This window comes from Macrobrachium rosenbergii, chromosome 8 (assembly GCF_040412425.1).
Source record: "Macrobrachium rosenbergii isolate ZJJX-2024 chromosome 8, ASM4041242v1, whole genome shotgun sequence".
Classification (NCBI taxonomy): Eukaryota; Metazoa; Arthropoda; class Malacostraca; order Decapoda; family Palaemonidae; genus Macrobrachium; species Macrobrachium rosenbergii.
The window spans coordinates 6892112-6916798 of NC_089748.1; the positions used below are offsets into that span (position 1 = coordinate 6892112).

The following is a 24687-nucleotide window of genomic DNA, read 5'->3' on the forward strand; positions in this document are numbered from 1 at the left end:
GGTCATATATTTTAATAGTTATATATGATGATATTTTTTTTCATTCCTGATGGTTGCATACTAAAATTCAGACAATGACAAAAAAAGGAGCCAAAAATGAACTCTTAATCTTAAAAACTAAGCGTGCTGTGATTTTTTTCCGCTTCGGCGCTAACTCCCGAACGCTGCCGGCATACGACAAACACTTTTGTAAATAGAAGCTCGGCGTTTAAGGGTTAAATAAAATATTTTAAAAGAAATTACATACTGGAAATGAAAGTATATGGACTGAATTACAAAATATTATCACTAGATTAGTGACCCCCATGAACCCCAAAGTTCTCGAGTATCATACATGTAACGAGACTACGATAAAATCATTTTACCTTCAGGAAAGCACATAATGAAAGAGACATTAAAAGAAAAAGAAAATAACTAGAAACATATGAAAATGACAGCACAAATACCTAGTCCCCCCCTCCCAAGAATAATTTACTGAAATTAAACGAGTATTTAACAACAACATTTTGTGCACAATAACGAAATAAAAATAAACATTAATAGAAAAAATTACTTCACATTTACAGAGAACTCCCCCCCCCCAAGTTCTGCTAAATTCAACAGATATCATCTTTGCATATCAAAAGCTGTTTTTTTTAATGAAATAGAGAAGCCTATTACAGACTTATAAGTAGACATAATGGATTAGTACTAATACTGGTAATTCTGAGATAGAGGGAGAATCTCTCTCTCTGTCCTTGTGCTTTTCCATAATAAAATGAGACAGAACATCCTAGCATAATGCAATACGAATAAAAATTAAGTACATGAACTTCAATTACAATATTATAAATTCACTTTAATACACTGTAATGTGGTAAACTTTTTACAGTGGTCCCTCACTTTTTTGCAGGGACAGGTTCCAGAACCCACCACAAAAATGCAAAATCCCCTCTGAAAATACTTATAACTGCCAAATACCCTGTACCTCTTAAACTAGAATGCTTATAACTGCCTATTTTAACTTTGTACTGCCATATTTAATAGTTCAAACAAAAATATACCTTAAATTATCATACCAAACCAATTCAATATCATTTAAAAAAAAAATACCCTAAACCTTCACCCCAAAAACACCCAAAGTCATCTTAGATTATCTCCATACAACTGTTGCTCTTAAGTATATACCACAGCCATAAAATTGCTTATAACAATGATTTACTAATTTTTAAATATTAATATTAATGTAATTACAAGAAAATATCTATAAAATGTATAATACAAATTAAATCTTTAATACAAATTAAATAAATCTGTCTTACAGAAAGACTGACCACTAATCAAGTTACCCTTGTGTAAGCAGGCATAGCTGTTTTCTCTCATAGTAATGAAGCCGTTCCGTTTTCCTTTTACATTGGTAAAAACTATTACGGTCACTAGTGTATTCAATATTTTGATTGTGCATATGTATTTCTCTCTCTCTCTCTCTCTCTCTCTCTCTGAGATAAAGAGAGATTGATTTTTTATACATGTTTATTTGTTTTGTACAATATACTTTTATAGATAAACATGATGTTACTTTGTCATTCATTTTTCATATTTTCCATGCTATAATTATACAACTTTCTGCATATCAATAAAAGCAGACTGGAAAATAAAATTAAAGTAATTAGCAAATCATCTTACGTAAACTTGTTAAGCTCATTCTGGGTTGGCGGCCCCAGAATAAGCTTGACAGGTACAATGATTCGCTAATTACTTTAATTTTATTTTCCGGTCTGCTTTTATTGAAATGCAAAAAGTTTTATAATTATAACATGGAAAATATGAAAAAATGATTGACAAAGCAGCACAACGTTTACCTCTAAAAGTATGCTGTACAAAACAAACATACTGTACATGCATAAAAAATCAATCTCTCTCTTATCTCAGTGAGAGAGAGGGGGAGAGATTAGTAGTCAAACATTCTGTAAGACAGATTTATTTAATTTGTACTAGTATTAAAGATTTATTAATTTGTATTAAAAATTTTATTGATATCTTGCTGTGTTTACATTAATATTAATATTTGAAAATTAGTAAATCATTTTTATTATAAAAATGTATTTAGTCATGAAAATAGAATGAAAATACAGTAATTAGTGAATATTGCTCTATGAAAAAATTTGCGAAAAATGGAGGTCCACTATACTTGTGAGGAAAGCCAACACTGAAATATTATTAAATGGTACAAGACAGTACATACATCAAGCCAACAACATAGACATTGATTTTGACTATAAAGACATAGGTAAAATATGTCAAGAATTGTTATATGCCTGGTAAAGCAATCACTTTGTATACATAATGCCTATGCACACACACAGACAATTTATGCATTGAGTAGCTTACGGGTTTTGACATTCAATCAACCTAAAAGTTTGTGTTAAATTATAATAAAAATGAAACTGAGTGTTATACTCTTACACAAGATAATGAGATGCATATAAGTTGTAAAAATTAAATTATAATTATTAACATATTCAAAACAATGGAAATAACAATAAGGCAAAACTAGGGATAAAATAACACCCTTTCCTTGTTAATAAATCATGGTATATCACTAACAATTTTACTTAAATTCCTAAAGATTGTCAGAGGGAATGAAACTAAACTAGATCAACTAGGACAGATTCTTTACATCAGGGTCATGCTTGATCTTCTGACCACCTGCACATTCTGGTTTGCTGTGGTTATGGAGCCCACCTGCTGCTCACTGGGAGCCATTAATCTTGGATGTGGGTCAAATAGGGGTCACAGAGGTCAGATATCTGGCATTCCATCAATCCAGGGAATTGCTTCTGTACAACAGTTTACTCTCTTTAATTAAAAATTCATTCCATGGCTGAAATTCAATGGTGGCTAAAAACAAACCTCTTAATGTTTTGGGTAAGATAAACTCCAGCCATGTCCTTTGAGAACTAACCTCTCCAGTTTCATTAGGGAAACCAATAAGCCACTTATTTATTGGATTGATGGAATGACAAACATCTGACACAGAGACCCACATTCAGGTTTAACGGCAACAACGAGCAGAAATGGGCAAAATAACTACAAAAAACTGAAATGCTTAAGTAACCAGATCAAGTAGAATTCTAATAAAAGAATCTGTCCTTGTAAAAGTTCAATTTGGTTTCATTCCCTTTGGTGGAAGGCTTAAGCCTTTTAAGCACTTTTCAAAAAAAATTAAGAGGGAAAGCTTAAGTCCTTACAAGTGTCATTCTAAAAAAAAAAAAATAATATAGTGAAAAGGGTCTAATTTCATCCTCTTCTTTAAAGAGTGACTGCTTTTCATAGTGCCCATCACAAATATTTTTAATAAAATCTTTCAATAATACGTAATAACTTCTGCCAAAAATAGATCATCATCAATACAGGTACAGTATATAAGAAAAATTTAATTTGTATGGTTCAAGACCACAAATTTTACCCTAAACAGACAGACAAATACAAATACTCTATAAACAATTTTAATGGAAAACTAAGGACTTCATTGTTAAATTGGGCTTGAAGGATTTGACTAAGAGACTTTTGGCAATTCAGATTCTAGACTTAGCTTCCTTGAAAACAACAGAGAACCCTTTTAAGGTTCCCTGTTTATTACAAATGTTATCAGAATGCTCCCATACTTATTTAAATCCTTGTGCTTTTACTCAATTCCCTTCAAATGTACTTACCTATTTCACTTTGACGAGTATCATGCTTTGCGACAGTTCTCGCATATGCTGTGTAATGACCACCTAATAGACGCCCCATGTGATTTATAACTCCATATAAATCATAAATGGCAGGGCCATCTTCTGGTTTTCTGGACATGTATGGTTGTACATTAAGCCCTCTGTTACAAGAATTAAAAAGAAAAAAGTATTACTGAATAGCACCTATGTCCAGTAAAACAAACTGCCACTGAAGCTATTCAGATGTATATCCACATAAAAATGAAGTTAACACGAGGCTTCACCTCACAACTACAGGTAGCTATATATAATGCATCAAATAAAGTAAATAATAACTCAAACAACTTCCTTACCTAACTGGGTACTGCACAATTTTGTCAATTTTATCTGAATATAAAACGTATTTAAAAGAAAATCTTTTAAGCTGTATGATTAACACATGTGGCAATCTCCATATACTCATCTGCTTTGTAGCTTCAACTGGCTTCTTGCATCTGGAAAACAAACACAATAGTCACTAAAACCAAACATTTTTAATCTGGGTCATGGTTAATTTTTTACCCTCCCCCCAACACATATACAAATGTAATCAGTTTACACAGTTTTAATTTTACAATACTAATGAACTACTGATTTGTTCTGTTAAAAACGTGGAAAAAATCCATGTTAGTTTTGCTAACAGCCCTAAGACAACTAAACCAATTGCTACAATGTGAGAAATAAATACCTAGTGTTGAATATTATGATGGAATACAAACAAAAACACACTCCAGTGAACAGTACGTACTATGTTGTCTCACAAACATGAAAGCTTCAGTATAAATTACCATGGAATGAGTATTGCAAGGCCATTTAAAAACTGGGTTGCACCTAAAATCAAAAGGACCAGAGAAGTTACATCTGCTGATGAAGAGATCCTGATAGATTTCCGGCAGGCTTAAAGAAGCTGGCTGAAGAGAAAGGATACCTTCTTCATAAATCCTAGACACTTCATGCCATGTTTAAAAGAAGACTGTCCGCTGGCTAGCTACACAATATGCATCCCAAGGATCTTCAGGTCCAGGCAGGTACTTAAAGTACTCTCTTTCCTGTAGTCTCAGTTGTAGCTCTGAGCAATCAAGGGGTTGTGAGGCAGACCTCTGATATAAATGATGGGTTTGTACTGTTTGTACTGAAAAATTCCTTTTTAAAACTACATTCGTTTCACAACAAACATCTTTTATGTTAGCAAAAACCTCAAGACAGGCAGTCCCTGGTTAAGAGCAGGGTTCCGTACCCAGCTGAGCGCTGCTAACTGAAAATTGCCGCCAACTGAAAATCAGCGATAATAGCACCGAAAACCCTACTTAACGGCGCTGTTAACTGGAGATTGGTGCCAAAATCCCCACTTAACAGCACTGTTAACTGGAGATCAGCACTGAAATCCCCACTTAATAGCACCTTTAGCCGGAGATTGGCACCAAAAATCCAGTTAATGACATCCCTTGCCAAGCGCTGTAACACCAAAATGCCATTAACTAATGCCGCTGGTAAGTGAGGACTGCCTGTACAGGCTGGAAGATTGAGCTGACGAAGATAACTTCAGTATTTGCTGATAGGAGCAAAGGATCTAACTAAAGTTCACAGGACAGAAATAGTAATGGCACTAAAGGCTCTAAAGGGAACATGATGGAGTCTTAGCTTTAAGGTCAATACTTTATAAAAGAGTATCTACGAAGTCAGTGATTGAAAATACATGGAGTACTCTTTAAAGAAAAAGATCGTAGATGATTATACTCATCACCAAGTGGAGAGGAACTGCTTCCAACAATACATGTTCTGAAAAAATGTCATCATGAAACAAAAATTAGAACTAAAAATGTCATCATGAAACAAAAATTAGAACTAAACTTATATTGAAACATTAATTAATCTCTTTAATCTTCATTTAAAGTAGACATACGGCATCCCACTCCTACCACATGCTTCTAAATGGATTATTTCCAGTCATGTATGCATTTCCACCCTTATGGAAGATTATGATCACCTTGCACCTAATGACAGTGGGTTATAGTTAAACATCAGTTCTCAAAAGGAATACTGTAGAAAAGACAACTTTGATGCAGCAGGCAAACATCATGACTGAGCAACATAGATTTGTATGAGCCTAACACAAAGGTGGGTATCTCTTACAAGCACTTCCTGGGTTGAATTGGAGAGAGGTGGTGTACACTATCCAATTTGGATCCGTGAAAAGCTAACCAGTCTACCCAGGGCTAGGGATAGATTCTCTTTGTCTTTAATATAGGTTCCAGTTACCTAGAGTTATAACTCTGCTATCAGCTTAACTGTGACAGCAGATCTCTTGGTTTAACTCTTGACAGTGTGTGCCTAACTTGTTGACCAGTCTCAATGGCATCCTACCAGAGGAAGACTCTTTCAGGTGATGGCAAGTCCTTCTAAGTTGGTGGTTTAAAGGAGATCATGTGTAAGCCCTCATTATCAGGAGAAATTTAGACAATGATCAAATCTACTAATTTTAAAACTTATCTAACCCGCTAGGATCCTCACTTGTCCAAAAAACACAAGGAACTTTAGAATGCTTGTAAAAACTCTTCACCAGGTCATATCTTTTTATGAAAATAAGTTTCTTTATTGCTACCTGATTTGTTAAACCAGCCAGAGGGGATGCAAGCCAGCACAACTTCATGCCAGTCCCAAGCCTGGGTAAATGGTGAGGGTTGGTGGCAGGAAAGGCATCTGGCTGTGAAAACTCTGCCAAAACCATGGATAGTAGCCAGGAACAGCCAAGAGAAGGCCAGAGCGTACCCTGTTCACGCTACATGGGCGGGTTTCGCCTGACCTACCCGATAAATGGGCAAGGGCTACCACGTCAAGGACGGGTGTGGTTAAAGAAGAAAGTCCAAGAGCTTAGAATTAGAATTGGAACTCTGAATGTTGGCACCATGACCGGACAAAGTAAGGAGGTGACAGATGTTATGGAGAAAAGGAATATTGATATCTTGTGTGCAAGAGACAAGGTGGAAGGGAAACAAGGCAAGAGAGATTGGGAGCGGATTTAAGAAGCTGTATAGTGGAACTGATGAAAGGCGAAGATGTGGAGTTGGGGTTGTTCTTAGTAAGGAAATGAAGGAAAATGTAGCTGAGGTTGAAAGAAAAAGCTGTAAAATAATGAAAGTGAAACTGTGCTGTGGGTGACATATTCTAAAAGTAGTCAGTGCCTATGCACCACACGTGGGCTGTGATGAGGAAGTTAAAAATAGATTCTGGAGGGAGATGGACGAGATGATTATGCCAACAGAAATGGAAGAAAGACTGGTGGGTGGAGGTGACCTGAATGGACACATTGGACACAGTCAGGAAAATATCAGTAGGATTCATGGACGACATGGAATGGGAGAAATGAATGAAGAAGGAGAACTTATAGCAGATTTTGCATTATCTTCTGATTTGGCAATAAAAAACACCTTTTTTACAAGCAAAAATTATGCAACATACAGTAGTGGAGGGAAACAGACACAAATAGATTTTCTGTTGTGTAGAAGAAACCATCTGGTGGAAGTAAAGAACTGTAAGATCATAAAGGGAGAAACTTTTAGCCCACAACGTAGGTTAGTTATGTATGATTTTTTTATACCGCGGGTTGCACAGGGGAAAACTCTGTGCAGCCCAAGATAAAGTGGTGGAGGCTAAAAGACCAAGAGATGATACAGCTTTAAAGAAGAGGTCCTGTACAGCAATAGATTAGCAGATGATGTGAACATCTGGTGGGCAGAAAATAGCACAATGATACTGAGAACAGCAGGGGAGCTATTAGGGAAAACATCAAGTAGAGGACCACCTAATGATAAGGAGAGCTGGTGGTGGAACCAAGATACTCAAGATAAGGTAAAAAGGAAATGAGAAGCAAGGATAATATATGAAAGAAGCAAAAAGGGCTGTGGCAAGAGCAAAGGCAGATGGAATAAATGAGATGTATGATAAAGTAGAAACATCAGAGGGTCAGAAGATGATCTACAATACAGGAAAAAGAAGAGATAGAGCAAATAAAGATCTGATGCACATCAAGCAGATCAAGGACCAAATTGGAAGTTTTGTCAAGGGAAGAATGTATAAGAGCAAGATGGAATGAACATTTTGAAAAGCTATTAAACAAAGAGAACCCCAGAAGAATAAGAGAAGAAGGAAACCCACGAGTAAGAGCAGTTCCAGATATCACCAGGGAAGAAGTGAAGAGACCACTTGACAAAATGAAAAATGGAAAGGCTGTTGGGCCTGATGGTATACCAGTTGAGGTGTGGAAATGCTTGGGAAGAGAAGGGGTTGATATCCTCTGGGACCTCTTTTCAAAGGTCTACATCCAAGAAAAAATGCCGGACAGCTGGAGAAATAGTACAGGCGGTCCCCAGTTATCGGCGGGGTTGTTTCTGAGGGTGTGATGATAACCGAGAATCGCCTCTAACCGAAAATCGGCAATTTCGGCGCTTTTTCGGGGGTTATCGGCACCGAAAAGTGCCTATTTTCGGTTATCGGCGCCTCTGTTAGGTATGTATCAGCACCAATACCCAATTATCGGCGCCGATAAGCAGAAATCGGTGATTTTCATCGCTAGACAAGCGCCGTAAAACCGAATCGCTGTTAACTGGGGACTGCCTGTATTATGGTCCCAATATATAAGGGAAAGGGGGATATACAAGACTGCACAAATTACAGAGGGATAAAATTGGTCTCATACTATGAAGATATATGAACGAATTATAGAGAAAAGAATAAGGAATGAAACAACAATAAGTGAAGAACAATTCAGGTTTATGCTAGGAAAGGGTACCGTAGATGTAATTTTTGCACTAAGGCAAGCAATGGAAAAACTTGCAGAAAGACAGAGAGGGCTACATCTAGTATTTACTGATCTGGAGAAGGCATATGATTGGGAACGTAGGCAAGAAGTGTGGAAATGTATGAGAGAGAAGAGTGTTTCAGAAAAGTATATAAAAGTGGTCGAGGATATGTATGTAGAGGTTACCACTCAGGTTAGGAGCACTGTGGGAACAACAGAAAAGTTTAGTGTAAGAGTTGGTTTACATCAAGGTTCAACTCCCAGTCCCTACATCTTTGATCTTGTGATGGATGTTGTTACATCAGATGTCAGAGAAGAAGTCCCGTGGAGTGTGATGTTTTCTGATGATGATGTTTTGGTGTGGTGTTTGCTGATGATGATGTTTTGGTGGACCTGACTAGAGAGAGGGTGGAGATAAAACTAGAGTTGTGGAGACAAGCACTCGAAGATCGAGGTTTAAGGATAAGCAGAGCTAAGACAGAATATCTGTGGATGGGAGAAGAAGGAAAACAGGGTGCAGTTAAATTAGGTTTGGATGACATCAAGAGGGTCACCACTTTCAAGTACCTTGGGTCCTGTGTGATGGATGATGGTGGCATGGACTCAGAAATAAACCACAGGATACAGTGTGCTTGGATGAATTGGAGGAGATCATCGGGAATATTGTGCGACAAGAGGATTAGTGCAAGAGTAAAAGGAAGGTTTTATAAAAGTGTAGTTAGACCAGCAATGGCGTATGGGGCTGAGATGTGGTCAATAAAGAGGACTCAGGAGAGGAAGTTGGAAGTGGCAGAGATGAGGATGTTGAGATGGATGTGTGGAGTCACGAGAAAGGATAGGATCAAAAACGATTATATTAGAGGGACAGTCAAAGTGATAGAAGTGTCAAAGAAGATTCAGCAATAATAATAATAATAATAATAATCTAGCTGTTTCTATAGCATTAAATTTCCATAGTCTTCTCTATGCATCTTATCATCTCATCAGTCCGTAGCTGGTATGTCAGCTACATCCTCATTCCATCTCATCAGTCTGTAGCTGGTATGTCAGCTACATAAGAAGAAGAAGAAGAAGAAGAAGAAGAAGAAGAAGAAGAAGAAGAAGAAGAAGAAGAAGAAGAAGAAGAAGAAGAAGAAGAAGAAGAAGAAGAAGAAGAAGAAGAAGAAGAAGAAGAAGAAGAAGAAGAAGAAGAAGAAGAAGAAGAAGAAGAAGAAGAAGAAGAAGAAGAAGAAGAAGAAGAAGAAGAAGAAGAAGAAGAAGAAGAAGAAGAAGAAGAAGAAGAAGAAGAAGAAGAAGAAGAAGAAGAAGAAGCATTAGTGGAACTGATTTTATACAAGGTCTTTTCAATTTTTCTTACTATTCTCTTTTCTTCAAGGTCAATATCTGCTACGAGCTGGCTGATGTACATAATTTGGATAAGAGGAACGGCAGTTCTGAATATAGTCACTTTTTATTCTGGTACATGCAGGCAGAATTTAAACATGGTGTGATGTATCTGTCTAGTTTCAGGCTGTTGGCATACGGTAACTAAAATCTCGATGTCATTCTAGGGCGGTAGATTTGTAGAAGTTTTCGAAGGGCATCAACATTTCTGCCATATCATCAGTGATCCTCAGGAATGAGTGGGTTGGTTCTGCTTAGAATGGCCTCATCAATCTGTACATAAAGGGTCGCAGATCGGAGGTGGGAGGGGAGCTGAATTCTGATTGGCTTTTGGGGGATTTGTGCCCCTGAGCAAAGCCTTCTCCTAGATGTTGATGATTGCACCCATCTTCACATGTTGATGTTGGAGACAGTGGGGGTAGTGGTGCTGGGAGGGTCACTCAAATCAGAGGGAGGTGGCTCCTGACTGGTCTGCTCACTGGCTCAGAGTGCCTGAAGGTGGCATTCTATGTGCCATGTAGGGAGGAGGAAAGGCTAGGTCTTTCCTTTCCAATGTGTAGGGCCTCCAGGATGCAAGGGCAATGATGGTCTGTTGTATTATCAATACTTTCAATACATGTACTGGGAATTATATCACTCCGTTTTATTCTAATATTATGGTCGTTTTTGGCATAATTACGTAAGGCGCCTTCCTGAACGTGGCAGATCTTCTTAGAAAATCTCATCGTGATTATACTGATGTAAGGACTGAGGCATTCTTGGACTGGGCATCTGTACTGGTATTCCGGTAGACCACATTGATTCTCGTCAGAGGATCCTGCGCTGAAGGGGCTGGGTTGTTCTTCATAATCAGGCCACTAGTTTTCTTGCTTTTATAGTATCACTAGTTTAACCTTCTGCTCTGGGTCTGTAGGGTAGACATTCCCTTCCATACTGATGCAAAGGACGTGCTTGTCTTCTTTATAGTTCCTGTAAAACACACCCATATAAAAGTCATGTCTTCAAGGGTGGTGGGCCGAGGTTTGTCCTTGGTCCTACGGATGCATTTGCTGACTTCCCAGTTGGAATGCTCATTGTTAATTAAGACCTGGGCGACACGTTCTAATTCTGTGCCACTGTCTTTCCAAGAGCAGTGAGAGAGAGCTCTCCTAACAAAGGTGCTGATTGCAGTGCATTTGTACCTCTCTGTAGACTCATTCTCCCCTTTCAGGCATGTGCCCAGGTTTGTGGGTTTCGCATAGACTTGTGTGATGAAGCGTTCCTCCTGTTGTCCAATGAGGAGTTGAGAAAGGGAGGAGACGATCACAGCAACATTCACTGGTAAAGTTGAGGCAACTGTGGTCACAGAAAGCTTGCCACAGGTGGTCTATTTCTTTCTGTGCTGGCGCTAATGAATGTGTTGTCGATATACCGGAAGTGCATCATTTCTCAATGGCAGCAAATACACAACGCTCCACAGTGCCCATATAGCAATTCAAAAAGTACTCTGAGGGGAGAACCCATTGCTACACCATCTTTTTTTTTCTCCTCTGGAGAAGACAGATACCTTAAAGAGGTTGAGGATGATAACAAGGAAACTGGTAGCCCTCAACAGAGGAAAGCTGCAACTCCCACAGAAGAAACAAGAGTACATCAACCTAACTGAACAAGACAAGATTCTACATAAGGGACTTAACTATCATTTTTCTACCTGTACCGAGGCCCTACCATTTTTCTACCTGCACCAAGACCCATGGAGAAGAGCTATTTAATTGAGTTCTTGTTAGAAACCATACACAAGTATGAAGATCAAGGCACCCTCTGCGACAACAGATGCCCTTCAGCCCCTTCTCTTGGTTGAGACCCTCACAGAATGTGGCGATTACAAAAGTAATGTTATTGGCAAACACCTGAGAGAAGCTGCCAAAGAGCCACGAGATAAAGAGGTTATTCCTGTCCATAGGCCTTATAAGACCCCTACCTTTGTGCTCATCTGAACCAAAGAATACCAGCTTAAACTGGATGAGATCCTGGCATATAGCAGCAAATTTTAAGTCACAAGGATCCCAGTATACAATATCAAGCTCAAGGCCAATAGGACCACTGAGACTGTCAATGCAGCTTCCAACGCCCTTCACCCACAGCAATTGTAGGGGACTACGTTCTTTACATGGGAACATTAGGATGCATAAACCTGGGAACCCATTACACCCCATTATTAGCCAAATTCCTGTCCTTACGTACCAGCTTGCGAACTGAATGCTATTTTGACTCCATATGTTCCAGATTATCACAGCTTTAAGTCCTTCACCGAGCTTTTGGAAGCTCTAAAAACATCCCCCTAAGAAGTCATCACCTTGATGGACAGGGAGTCCCTCTTCACGAATGTCCCCATGGATGAAACAATCCAGATAAACTTCGATCGTATGTATAGAGATGACTCGACGCCCCCATTAAACATTGCCAAGCATGCTCTCCAGGTGCTCCCCAAGATTTGTACAAAAAAGTTCCTTTCTCTACCAACAGAGACCATATGCACATACAAAAAGATGGTGTAGCAATGGGTTCTCCCCTCGCAGTGCTCTTTGTGAATTTCTATATGAGCATTGTGGGGCATCGGGTATTCGCCTCCATTGAGAAACCAATGAACATCTGGTATATGATGACACATTTGTTAGCGCTAGCACAAAGGAAGAAATAGAACACGTGCAGCAAGCTTTCCACAACAGGAGTCGCCTCAACTTTACCGATGAATACTGTGCTGCTGTGACCGTCACCTCACCTTCTTCAACGTCCTCACAGGGCAACAGGAGCAGCGCTTCCTCACACAAGTCTATACGGAACCCATGAACCTTGGCATGTGCCTGAAAGGGGAGAGTGTGTCCAAAAAGATACAAACAAACTGCAATCAGCGCCTTTGTTAGGCGAGCTCTCTCTCATTGCACTTATCGGAAAGACAAACAAACCGAATTAGAACGTGTTGCCCAGGTCTTAATTAACAAAGGGCATTCCAACTGGCAAGTCACCAAATGCATCCATAGGACCATAGACAAATGGTACTGGCAGGAACTTCTACCCGCCGCCCTTGAAGACATCATACTCTTCATCGCTGAAGGGAATGTCTGCCCTACGGACAAGAAGAAAAAGGTCAAACATGACAATTTTATGATCAAATATGGTTTTATATATACTTACCAAGTAATTACATAGCTACTACCTTTCTACACAGCAATCTAAGAATTCAAATTTCGCAGTGGCACTACTATCACTCGTGTAGGTGACAAGGTCCTGCCCACTTTTGGGACTGATAGGTACAACTCAGCAAAGAGCTTCAATTGGTTTTAGCCCTGATGTCCATATAGGGGAGGAGGGGGGGGGGCTCCGATTCTGTAATTACTTGCTAAGTATACATAAAACTTTATTTTATCATAAAAATGTCATTTTTACATAAGTGACCTACCAAGTAATTACATAGCTGATTCCATACTGAATGGAGGTGGGAACACAGACATATTCTACTTCAAGACATTAAGAAAGTAATGACTAAGAAATAGAAAAGGTTGCTACCATTAAAATAATGCTTGTTGTTCCTTACCTGGTAAGAGAGCTCCTGCAGACTGGTAATGCCTCTGGACGGTGCTCATCTTAACCTGTGGAGGATGTGGCAGTATGGCCAAGGATCGCCTCCACTTCAGTGAGTACTTTGCAGCCAGGGAAGTTCACCAATGGTTGACACTTACAAAAGGGTGCCCTTGCCCTGGGCAGAGACCAGAATAAAAACAATGCCGTCACCTACACTAGAATAAAAACCCCACCCTGACCACTAAAAACTGGTGGGTACTCCAGGTACAATGTACCCCCAGACTTCCCTTGAACTCAACACCTTACAACAAGGTAAGAGAATAAAAGAGGGAAAGAGAGCCCCCTATGCTTCCTCTCCCAACACTATGCCAGCCACGGATAAAGGTCCTAAGTTACTGCAATTTTCGAATACGGTTTTGACATCCTTGAGATAATGCAATGCGAAGACAGACTTGGACCTCCAAAAGGTTGACTGCAGGATATAAGCTAACACATATTGTGTTGAAAAGCAAGAGACGTGTCGACAGCCCGAACCTCACGAGCCTTTACTCTAAAGGAAGGTAAGGCATCCTCTGGGATCTGAAAATGAGCTTCCATAATAAGGCTCCTCAGGAAGAATGAAAGGGCATTCTTCAACACAGTCCAGGATGGGTTCCTCACTGAGCATCAGAGATTATTTGAGGGTCCTCTGATCATCTCTGTCCTGTGGAGGTAGTACCTCAAGGATCTCACAGAGCAAAGTAATCTCACTTCCTCCCTTGGACAAGAATGTCCATTAAATTCTTAATAGTAAACAAACGAGACCAGGGATTGGATAAAACCCACCTCTCTTGTCTATAGCATGGAGTTCGCTAATGCATTTGGCGGTTGCCAACGCCATAAGAAAAAGTGTCTTTTTTGTGAGGTTCTTGAGCAAAACTGAGCAGAGTGGCTCGAAGGACGAACCAGTAAGCCACTTTGAAACCATATCTAAATTCCAAGACACTGCACCGGGCTTCTCTTGTTTGGAGGTCTCAAAAGACCTAATTAAGTTGCTAAGATCCTGATTACAAGACAGGTCCAAGCCTCTATGCTTAAACACTGAGCCAAGCATTGACCTGTATCCCTTGATCGTAAAGGACAACAGCTCTCTGGAGGCCATCAGGAAGAGTAAAAAGTCTGCTATTTGGTTCACAGTCATCTCAGAAGAAGAGATTCTATTGCTTTTGCACCACCTTCAGAAAATGGTCCATTTAGACTGGTAGAGCGTGCTAGAAGCAGCTCTCCTGCATCTAAAAATAGCTTCTGCAGCTTGTCGTGAAAAGCCTTTCACTCTGACAAGGCTCCTGACAGTATGAACCCTGTCAGGGCCAAAGCGGACAACCCTTGATGAAACCTGAGGAAGTGGAGCTGCCTGAGCAGCGACTGTTTTTGTGGCAGAAACCTCAGGAAGTCCACAAGAAGGTGCACCAGGTCCAGGAACCACCCCTTCCTGAGCCAGAACAAAGCAACCAGGGTCGTGACGTTCTGGTGAGATGATAACTTGTTGATCACCTCCTGATCAATCCAAACGGTGAAAAGGCATACATGTCCAGGCCTGTCCAACCTAACAGCATGGCATCCATTGCCCAAGCTTGAGGGTCCAGAACTGAGGAGCAAAAGAGAGGAAGATGGTGGTTCAAAGGTCCACTCCATCGGCAGGACTTGGCGGCAACAGTTGAATTTGTCTGCCAAGACATTCAGTCTACTGACGTGGAGGGGAGCAGCCAATGGTCCAAGTAGAGGGACACACTGATCCTGAGAAGGTGAAGCCATTTCCCAAGAGGAGCGAGGATCCTGGTGAAAACCTGAGGGGCCATGGACAGACCGAAGCAAAAGGCCCAAAATTGGAAAACTTTGCCTCGAAACACAAATCTCAGAAATCTGCTGGAGTCCAGATGGATGGGAACGTGGAAATAGGCATCCTGCATGTCCAGGGTGACCATCCAGTTGCCCTGATGGAGGGAGGACATGACAGAGCAGTTCATCTCCATGTGAAACTTCGTCTTCACAACAAACAAGTTCAGGGCACTCGCTTCCAGAACGAGCCTCCAGCCCCCCGATGATTTGGTGACTACAAAGAGTCGGTTGCAGAAACCCTCCGACATATGATCCAATACCTCCTCTACTGCACCTTTGCGTATCAATAGAACTCTACCTCTTGAGCAAGAGCCAAAAACATCTTGGACCCTGCCGAGTGTCCCGTCAAGGTGATCGGCGACGACCTGGACAAGGGAGGCTTCTCCTTGAAAGGACTGGAGTAGCCTCTTCTCAACACTTGAACCACCCAGGGGTCCACCCCTCTGCAACCCCATTCCTCCCAAGAGAGACATAGCCTGGCTCCAACAGGTGCACGAAGGACATAAACTTCATTTCTTAGCAGCAGGCTTGAAGGTTGACTTCTTGATGGACCTTGAGGGAGGATGCAGGTTAGTTTGAGGTCTGGATTGAGGTTTTGATCTTGCTCCACAAAAGGGCTGAGGTTGCAAGGGCGAGAGAGACTTGGCAACAGAGGGAGTTTCCTTCGGATGCTTGGCGGACTGAGCCAAAAGGTCCGTTGCTGACTTCTTTTGCACGGCCGACAACACTTCTTTAACTGTATCCTGAGGGAAGAGATGTATCTCGTCTAAAGAAGAGAACAAGTGTCGACTTCTGTGAAGATGTTACTCCCTTCGTGGAACAGGAACACCACAACTCCTGTTTCTTTAGGATGCCCATCAAGAAAAGGGAGGAGAGCTTGGCGGAACCATCCCTGACTACTTTGTTGAAGCATAAGACACTTAGCCAGTCTAAAGTGAAATCTTCGGCAATGTCCGGACAGTCTTCTATCTTTCTTGCCAATCAAGAAAACTGAATATCTCTAAAACCTTAAAAAGATTGACAAGATGGTCAAGATCAGGCGAGGAAAACAATCTTGGCCAGGCAGAACACAGTTCGACGTGTAGCATCAACTAAACCAGAGAAGTTCCCTTGGGAGGAGGCAGAAACTCCCAAGGAAGGAGCCTCTCCAGTGACATAAAAATGGTATTTCTTCTTCAGGAGCTTAGAAGGAAGGAAGGCAAAGGTAGCTTCACCTTGCTCCCTCTTTGAGGTCAACCACTCATCCACCCCTCGAAGGACTTTCTTTGATGAGGAGGAAAGAACTGACTTGGGGAGGCAAGCAGAATCTGAAGATCATTTCCTCATGAGGAAGGTAGACGCAGGTGAAGCTGAAGAGGCAGGCCCAAAGATGGAGTAAGCCAACAAAGGGGCAGTGTCTTGCTCAGCTTCCTTCTCATCCAACAAGGAAGGGTCCTTGCTTTTGGAAGACGAAGACTTCTTCAAGCAGCCCATATGGTCCTCAAGCTGACAACAAAGTGGGGCCAAGGAAGAATCTTCCCAAGTCGACAAGTGTGGAAGAGACGAGGTTGGCGCTGTGTGCTCCGCAGCTGGCTCTGAGTGGACTGAAGTTGGTGCTGAACAGGCTGATGAAACAGAGCGTGGTGCTGAAATGAGCAACACGTGCCTGGAAGGAGACAGGCGCTCGGGAGTGCGAGGCCAAAGAAAAGAGGGCGATGGACACTTACGTGGAAGATCAGACCACTTGGCACTAGCACAGGGCACTTGAAAACCTAAGGAGACTTCAGGCTCTCCCAAGAAGATTGGAGAGGACATACTGAAGAGACGGGCAGAGGCAGAGCGGCGAAGCTGCATGAAGGCTGAGGACTGACACTTGTCTCCTAATAACTTTTAACAGGAGGAGAACCATCTGCAATGGCGGAATGCATCTTCAGAGGCCGAGAGGCATATTCGGCGCAGCTAGCATTTTCTGTCGGGCAAAGAGTCACCCCGAGTCTGATGACAGATGATCGGCACTAACCGAGACGCCTTTCCAGTGACGCTCTGCCACAGCCTGGGAATGGATAACAGGCTTGGCAGAGGGGCGACTACTTGTGGGCAAACCCCACCAGCCGCCTTTGGACTTCCGGTATGTCTTCTCCCCAGTGCAGGGAAGCGGGACAAGGACCTTTGTCTATGAGTGCTGGTGGGACGGGCAGCCACAACTCAATATGCACAACATTGTCACTTTGCACTGCAATACTGGCACAGGGAACACTAGAAGCCCTTCGACAGAGGCTTGAAAGGACACATCCAACTCGATAACTGTGTTGGCTAAAAATTCAAATTTCAGGTCAAACCTAGATTCAAGGCTTGCAATGGTGTCGAGATTGGAAACATAGGAACCTGGTAAAGGAATATGAGGCAAAGAAGCAGGAGGGCTAAGGATTGGAGACAAACGAGGGATTTGAGGAGAAGAAATAGCACTATCTTCTATCATAGAAGGAGAATGAACAGGATCTAAATTAGCCCTATTTTCGGCTCTACGGGGCGCCTTCCTCTTTCTATCCCTATCCAATTTTGCTAAGTGCGATTTCAAAGCTTTCCACTTCTGATCATCCCAATCCTGACATTCGGAATAAGATCTTTATTACAGTCCTGGCCCCCTAAATTTCACACTTTTAGTGTGAGAGTCAAAAGTAATCGTAACTAACCTAGTCCAACAAAACCTTCGGTGCAGTACCAAACACTAGAAGAGCTAGAGTCAGACATCTTGGCTAATCAGAATAAAGTTAACCATAGCTAGCAAAATTACTAAATGGCAAAAATACTTGAGAACACACCGAAAACAGCAAGGTTCGAATACGTCACCAAAAGAAACTAGACAAATATCCAAAACCACTGATGTTAGTCGGGAGCCGGCAGAAAACTAATTGAAGCTCTTTGCCAAGTTTTACCTATTAATCCTGAAAGTGGGCAGGATTCTGTCACCTACATAAGTAATAGTAGAGACACTGCAACTATGTATATGTATATGTATGTATATGGCGCCAATAAGCAGAAATTGGCAATTTTTGGCACCGAAAATTACCAATTTTTAGTCAAAGGGAGCCGCGAGAGCCTCATGCAGTTACGTCTGCCTTAGGCAGCGCCCCGGCTAAATCCCTTATCAGAGAACTTATAGCACAGGGTTGGCACGTATTCATTCCGGTTAACGGAAGCTTGTCACTATTGTGATAGGATATCAGGTCTCGGGGGGGTCTGCACTTTGACCCCCTATCCGCCGCATTGATGAATCAATTCATGGCTAAACATCTCCACTGATTACACCTTTCCATTTGCGCTTCCGTGGCTAGTTCGAATGAATCGGGTCAAAACGCGACTACGCATCTACTGCGCATGTGCATATTGCCAACCCAATGTTTTTCTAGCCACGCTTTTTGGTATGTGGTAAAATCTTTTCCGTCGTAATTTGAAGGATTTCAACTTTATTTGGCATGGAGTCTTCATCTCAGTCAATGGGGAATAAGATAAGTACCTGCCCTACCGCAGTTACAAAATTTAGTCCTGCTTAACTAATATTTTCATATATTTTTTAGTGTCCGAAATGATGGCTTGGGAGCGTCATACCGCTCCCATTATTTAGGCTAGGATTCTGCCTTAATTAAAGGGAAAAGCATAGGGTAGGGTAGGATTTTTAGATTCAGCATGTCAAAAAACCCTAGCTTGAACTGTTAAACATGCTTGGAAAGTTTATATAAACCTGCTTATTATGAAATTATAGATAGCCCGAAAACTAATGCTAGCGCTAAAGTTAGTCTAACCTTTGCTATTTTTAGGAAGAGGCGGATGATAGCCGCTTTGGGCGGTACTTAAGGTAATTCTTTTACTGTTATTTATGTGACATAACTATATTTTGGACATTTTGATAGAGTTTTTTGTGTAAAACCTCCGATTTATGTCCTATTATCAATGTGGAAAAATGATTCGGGCTTCTGGAACATTCTAGAAGGTTCCATCGAAGCTCTGTCGATGCCTTCGACTCAAAATCGTTTCGTAACGAAAATTGCATATGATACACTGGCTCCCATTCGAGTTACCAGATACCTCAAGTCAAATTATTTCGAAATAGTAGTTTTCTCATGACGAATTGATTCGAAATAGTAACTTTTTTATGTCGAACTGATTCGAAATAGTAGCTCTTTCATGTCGAATAGTGTAGTATAGAAATGAGTTATGAACTCAAATAAAGATATGTTGTTCTATTAGCTGTAAGGTTGTTGCCATGCACCAATGAAGTTGTGAGTATCGATTCTTGCCAAAGTTATTCGTCTGGGGCGATCGATGTCCTATATTGGATATACCTAGATCCCCTAGTCTAGGCTAAGCCTACATGGTAGCCCACATTCTTGGTCTATGATACCCTCGACTCGAATGGCATGGATTTACCTGTTGCTCTGTCATAGAACTGACATAATCCCAATACTATTGGACTTCCTTGGTCGTGATCATAGATTGCCCATCAGTTGTAGCTCTCCCCCAGTGAGTACCCCCCGGCCCCCCCTTTTTCCCTTGTGCCTAGCGCCCATTGGTGATGAGCCTCGAGCAGGGATGTCGAAGGGGCATGAAACCAGCCATTCGAGATGGTAGAATGAATGTCACCTCATTCGAGTATATAAAAACTATATGCTCGTTTTTTCTCATGATGTAATGGCTTATATAACATAGTTCCTTAAACATTTTAGGGGTGTTTCATAGTATTATTTTCTTTTATAGGCTTTGCCAAACAAGTGCACTAATGCTGCCTGTAAGAAATGGATAGACTCCATCAAGACTCAGCATGAGTTTTGTCGGGGGTGTGCTTCCTGCAGTGTACAAGGTACGGACCATCCATACTGGAGTCCGGAAGGGTGTGACATATGTACTGAATGGCTGTCATGGGCTCGTACGGGCGATCACACTGTTTCTGGCTCTATGGCAAATATTAATATACAACATTTAAGAGCATGGGTAAGAGGATTCTCCAAAATCGCCCAAAAGGTCCTCTTGGCTATTTGCCAGACAAAGGTGTAAGAGATTTTCTTCCCACAGCCAGAATTCAGTCGGTCAGGGTTATGAGAACTCACCTGATGATGTCGTGGTGGATCCTAATGCATCCACTGTGGTGGTCCCCCTTCATACCAGGGGATGAAATCGATTTGGGAGAATCTGAAAATCTGGATGGTGAGGGGATCTATCTGATGCTGAGCCTCGACCCCCAACAGATCAACCAATTCCTGGCAGCATCCCTAGTAAATTGGCTCCTATGGACATTGATGAGGATAATGTTTCAGTCCGCACAACTGCCTCTACTAAGAGAAAGTTTGCGGTACAAGAAGCTAGGATGTCTGCAATGGAATCAAAGCTGGACAAGTTGATAGAACTACAACTTGCAAAATCTTTGGATACAGGGGCTCAGGGACAGACTCCGGAGCTTGCACAAGTGTCAGATCCACCCATTAATGTAGATGATTTTCTAGTTTTGAGGGTGGTGGAGGACGAGCCAAAGCAGTATAATCCCTGGGTGGTGGCATCATGGCTAGCTAGAGCGGTGGATGGCATCTTCTATGATAGTGATGTGTGCACCCCTCTAGTCAGGTTAGAGTTTGCAAAACCTTTTGTCCACTTCAAAGGTAGTAAGTTTCACTTTCGATGCCAAACACCCAAGACTCTGGCTATGGTACCGGAGGAAACCATGATTTTTACCCAGAATCAGGCGAAGGGCTTCCTTTCTAATATCTACCAGGACCTGGGAGGTAGTGCTCAGGGCACCCAGGTTCTTGCTAGGAACCTTCCCGCCTGGAAAGTACCAGTTGGTGAGAAGTTCCCATCTATCACCAATAAACTGTTCAAATCTTGGGAAAAGAACCGGGTAGAGTCAGCCGCCCATGGGACGAAGTTCTCTTTAAAGGAACTCCAGGACTTTGCAACAGTTCTGCCAGATCCCATGGACGATATAACAAAACCATTAGCATGCTTCACAGAGGTGATGAAGAAAGGCAAATTTCTAGCAAACCATGCCCGTTCATGCTTTTTTGCGGACACTCCTTACCTTGCCCACACCGTGTGTTCAGGAGTTCGAGGCGAGGAAACTATTAATGTCCTGCATTACAACCTTGATGTTAATGGAATCTCAGGCATACCGCTGTGACCAGCAAAGAGATTCAGTGCTCCTAAGGTTACAAATTCGGAACATGGGCCCAATCTTCAATCACCTTCTGGAGGCTTGGGCGGCGTCCAAATTAAAACTTAGACATCAAGCCCTCAAATTTGCTGACCAGAAGTCTATGCCAGTAAAGGAGCTCCTCTTCGCCTCCCCTATGTGTAGTGACCTCTTCCCTAGGGACCTAGTATCCAAGTTGAATAATATTGCTACCCTGATGAGGTATCAAATTTGAGGAGTTACTAGGATATGACCCGAAGCAGACCTAAGGGGGTAAAGCCCAGGTAGAAGGCTTTTAAAGCACCAGCTCTTCCTGCGTCAGACCCAGGACAAGGTCCCTCTTCCCATAAACAATTCCCTATGCCGCACTCTCAGCCATCCTTGAAGAGTAGCAGTGCACTGCCATCTCAACAATCCCAATTTAGGCAGTTCCAGGAGGATTGAGGCGGTCGTGGAAGAGGCGGATCCTTTCGAGGGAAGAAAGGTAACAGGGGAGGACGAGGTGGTGGTACAGGTCAATTCAACCAAAGAGACATTTCAGGTTGGGGGCAGACTGAGGAGGTTCCAGGAAGCCTGGAAAGTGTCCCCTTGGACTGGAAGGGCCCATTCCGCAACAAATACTTTCATCAGCGCAGCACAAAAGAGTCGATCCTATTTGTGAACAAAATGCTAATAAAGGACACAATAGAGAAATGCCACTTTATCAGGTTCCAGGGGAGGCTTTTCAGTGTTCCAAAGAGGGACTCTCAGGAAAGGAGAGTCATTCTGGACCTCTCTGTCCTCAACAAAGCAATAAACTGTCCTTAATTCAAAATGCTGATGATACATCAGATAAAACATACCTTGCCAAAGGACAGCTACACCTCTTCTATCGACTTGAAAGACACATATTGGCACATTCCAATCCAACCTCATTTTCGCCAGTATCTAGGATTCTGTCTGGGTCGCCAGTCGTACAGATTCAAAGTGATGCCATTCGGCCTCAATGTAGCCCCCAGAGGGTTCAGACCCTGCAGGACTTCGGGTTCCTAATCAACTGGGAAAAGTCACGGCTGAAGCCAGAAAAGAAGCTCAGATGGCTAGGCCTACAATGATGTCTAGAAAGCGGAAAGCTAGCCCTACCAGGAGACCTCCAAGAGGTCAATAGTAGATCAGGTAAAGAGGTTCAGAAAAGCCAAGAGTTTTTCCAGAAGGAACCTAGAAGTGCTGCAGGGCAAACTACTATTTGCATCAATGGTAGATCCAGTCTTGAAAACAACTTTGAAGGATTTGAACCAGATTCTCATTTTAAAGGCAAACAAATCATTCGGAGACCACAAGGTCCTGAAATATTCAGTCCGGCTAATCCTGAAACCAGTCTCAGTGACCATTCATACGGATGCTTCGGCGAAGGACGGATGGGGGGGACACTCAGATCAGAACAGTGTGTCCGGAAAGTGGTTGGGAGCCCTCAGATCCTGCCATATCAATATCATAGAAATGATGGCAGTGATCCTATCACTCAAGGGACTGAAACCCAAGAGGGGATCTCACATTCAGTTGTTCATAGACAACAAGCCGGTGGTACAATGCTTGAAGCATGGGGTATCAAGGTCAAAGCCACTGAATCATATAGTGCTGGGGATCATGAGATTAGCTCAGGTGAAGAAATGGTCTCCGTCAGCATCCCACCCTGCGGGAGCTCAGAATGTCCTAGCGGACTCCCTCTCCAGATTCAAAGCCCAGGAAGGGGAGTGGGAACTGGACAGCCTGTCATTCAGTGGGATCCTCCAAGATCACCCATACATTCAGGTAGATCTGTTCGCAACACGCGACAATCAGAAATTACCAAATTTTGTCACCCCCTATCACAACCTTCGAGCAGTGGCCAGAGACGCGCTTTCGCTGGACTGGAACCTGCTGGGGAACATTTATCTGTTTCCCCCAACGAATTTATTAATGAAAGTAGTACAACTCCTCAAGGAGTTCAAGGGAAGGGGAGTAGTGATTGCTCCAATGTGGCCGAACAGCCCTTGGTTTCCAACCCTACAGAAGCTGACTTTTCATCACAAGCCACTACATCTTCCTATTCTTTCCCAGCAGGTTCAAGGGATAACTGTCTATGCCTCCTCCTTTCTGACGAAAAGCCTTCATGTGTGGAATTTCTCAGATCCCTGTGCTTCATGGAATGGTCACCTGAAGTCAGGGAATTCTTAATCACTAATATTAAGAAGAAATCTGCCAAACAGTATCAGTCAGTGTGGAACAAATTTGTCTCATTTGTTAGGGACCGTAAACCAACTACTATCTATAATAACTTCGTGGGGGAGTTCTTTGTGTTTGTATTTGACGTAAAAAAGTTGGCTCCTTCCACTATTAAAAATCACTAGGCGGCCCTTGCGGTTCCTTTAAGGTCTGGATTCGGAGTAGAGGTGCATTCAGAAGTGTTTGAAATGATGATGAAATCAATGGCTCTCCCATGGGCAGTGAACAACCATGTGAATTATCATGGGATATAGATATAGTCCTAGCTGCTCTGAACAGACGTTCAGACAATATGAAATTTTTGTTAGAAAAAACGTCGTTTTTAGTGGGCCTGGCGATGGGAGCCAGATCAGCGGAGATCCATGCGCTAAAAAGAGGAGATCAGTTTTGTTCTTTCGGAAAGAATAAAGTAACTTTTTCATTTGGAGATTTTTTAGCTAAAAATGAGAATCCGTTTCATAGACGGAAACCCATAGTTATCCCTCCTTTGCCCCCTAATCCAATGCTGTGTCCAGTGGCCACAGTGAAAAAGTACCTTGATCGCACCAACCATATCACGCAAGAGAGCCCCTCTCTTTTTGGTACCAAACATAAAAAGCACCCCACTTTGCCTAGAAAGCCTCAGAACCAGCATTTGTAAGTTAATTGTAGATCTATGCCCAGGATCAGACCCAAAGTCACATGACCTCCGTAAGTACGCAGCCTCACTTGCCTTTTTAGGTAACTTTAGTACATGGGGTGGTCTGGGCATGGAGTGTTTGTCAAACACTATGTTAAACAAATGCGAGGTGTCCAGATTGCGTGCATATCCCTCGGCAAAGTCGTAGGCAAGAGATAAGGACGCCCGGAAGGTGAAATTGGCTGGCAAGAGGAACTCTTCCTTTAAAGTGAGTGAGTGTTTTAAAAACCGGTAGGTTATTTTTTCCTAT

At 42.1% G+C, this 24687-nt stretch overlaps 1 protein-coding gene across 2 annotated transcripts in view; it reads right to left on the reverse strand.

Moving 5' to 3' along the window:
* Nucleotides 1-24687, reverse strand: part of LOC136840581 (ubiquitin carboxyl-terminal hydrolase 19-like) — a 270035-nt gene that overhangs the window by 31415 nt on the left and 213933 nt on the right. For both annotated transcript variants that reach the window (XM_067107228.1, XM_067107229.1), the window contains exons 17-18: nt 4049-4189; nt 3696-3856 (exon numbers count right to left, since the gene is read on the reverse strand). In XM_067107228.1, the coding sequence (XP_066963329.1) occupies nt 3696-3856; nt 4049-4189 (302 nt within the window). The remainder of the gene's footprint in view (nt 1-3695; nt 3857-4048; nt 4190-24687) is intronic.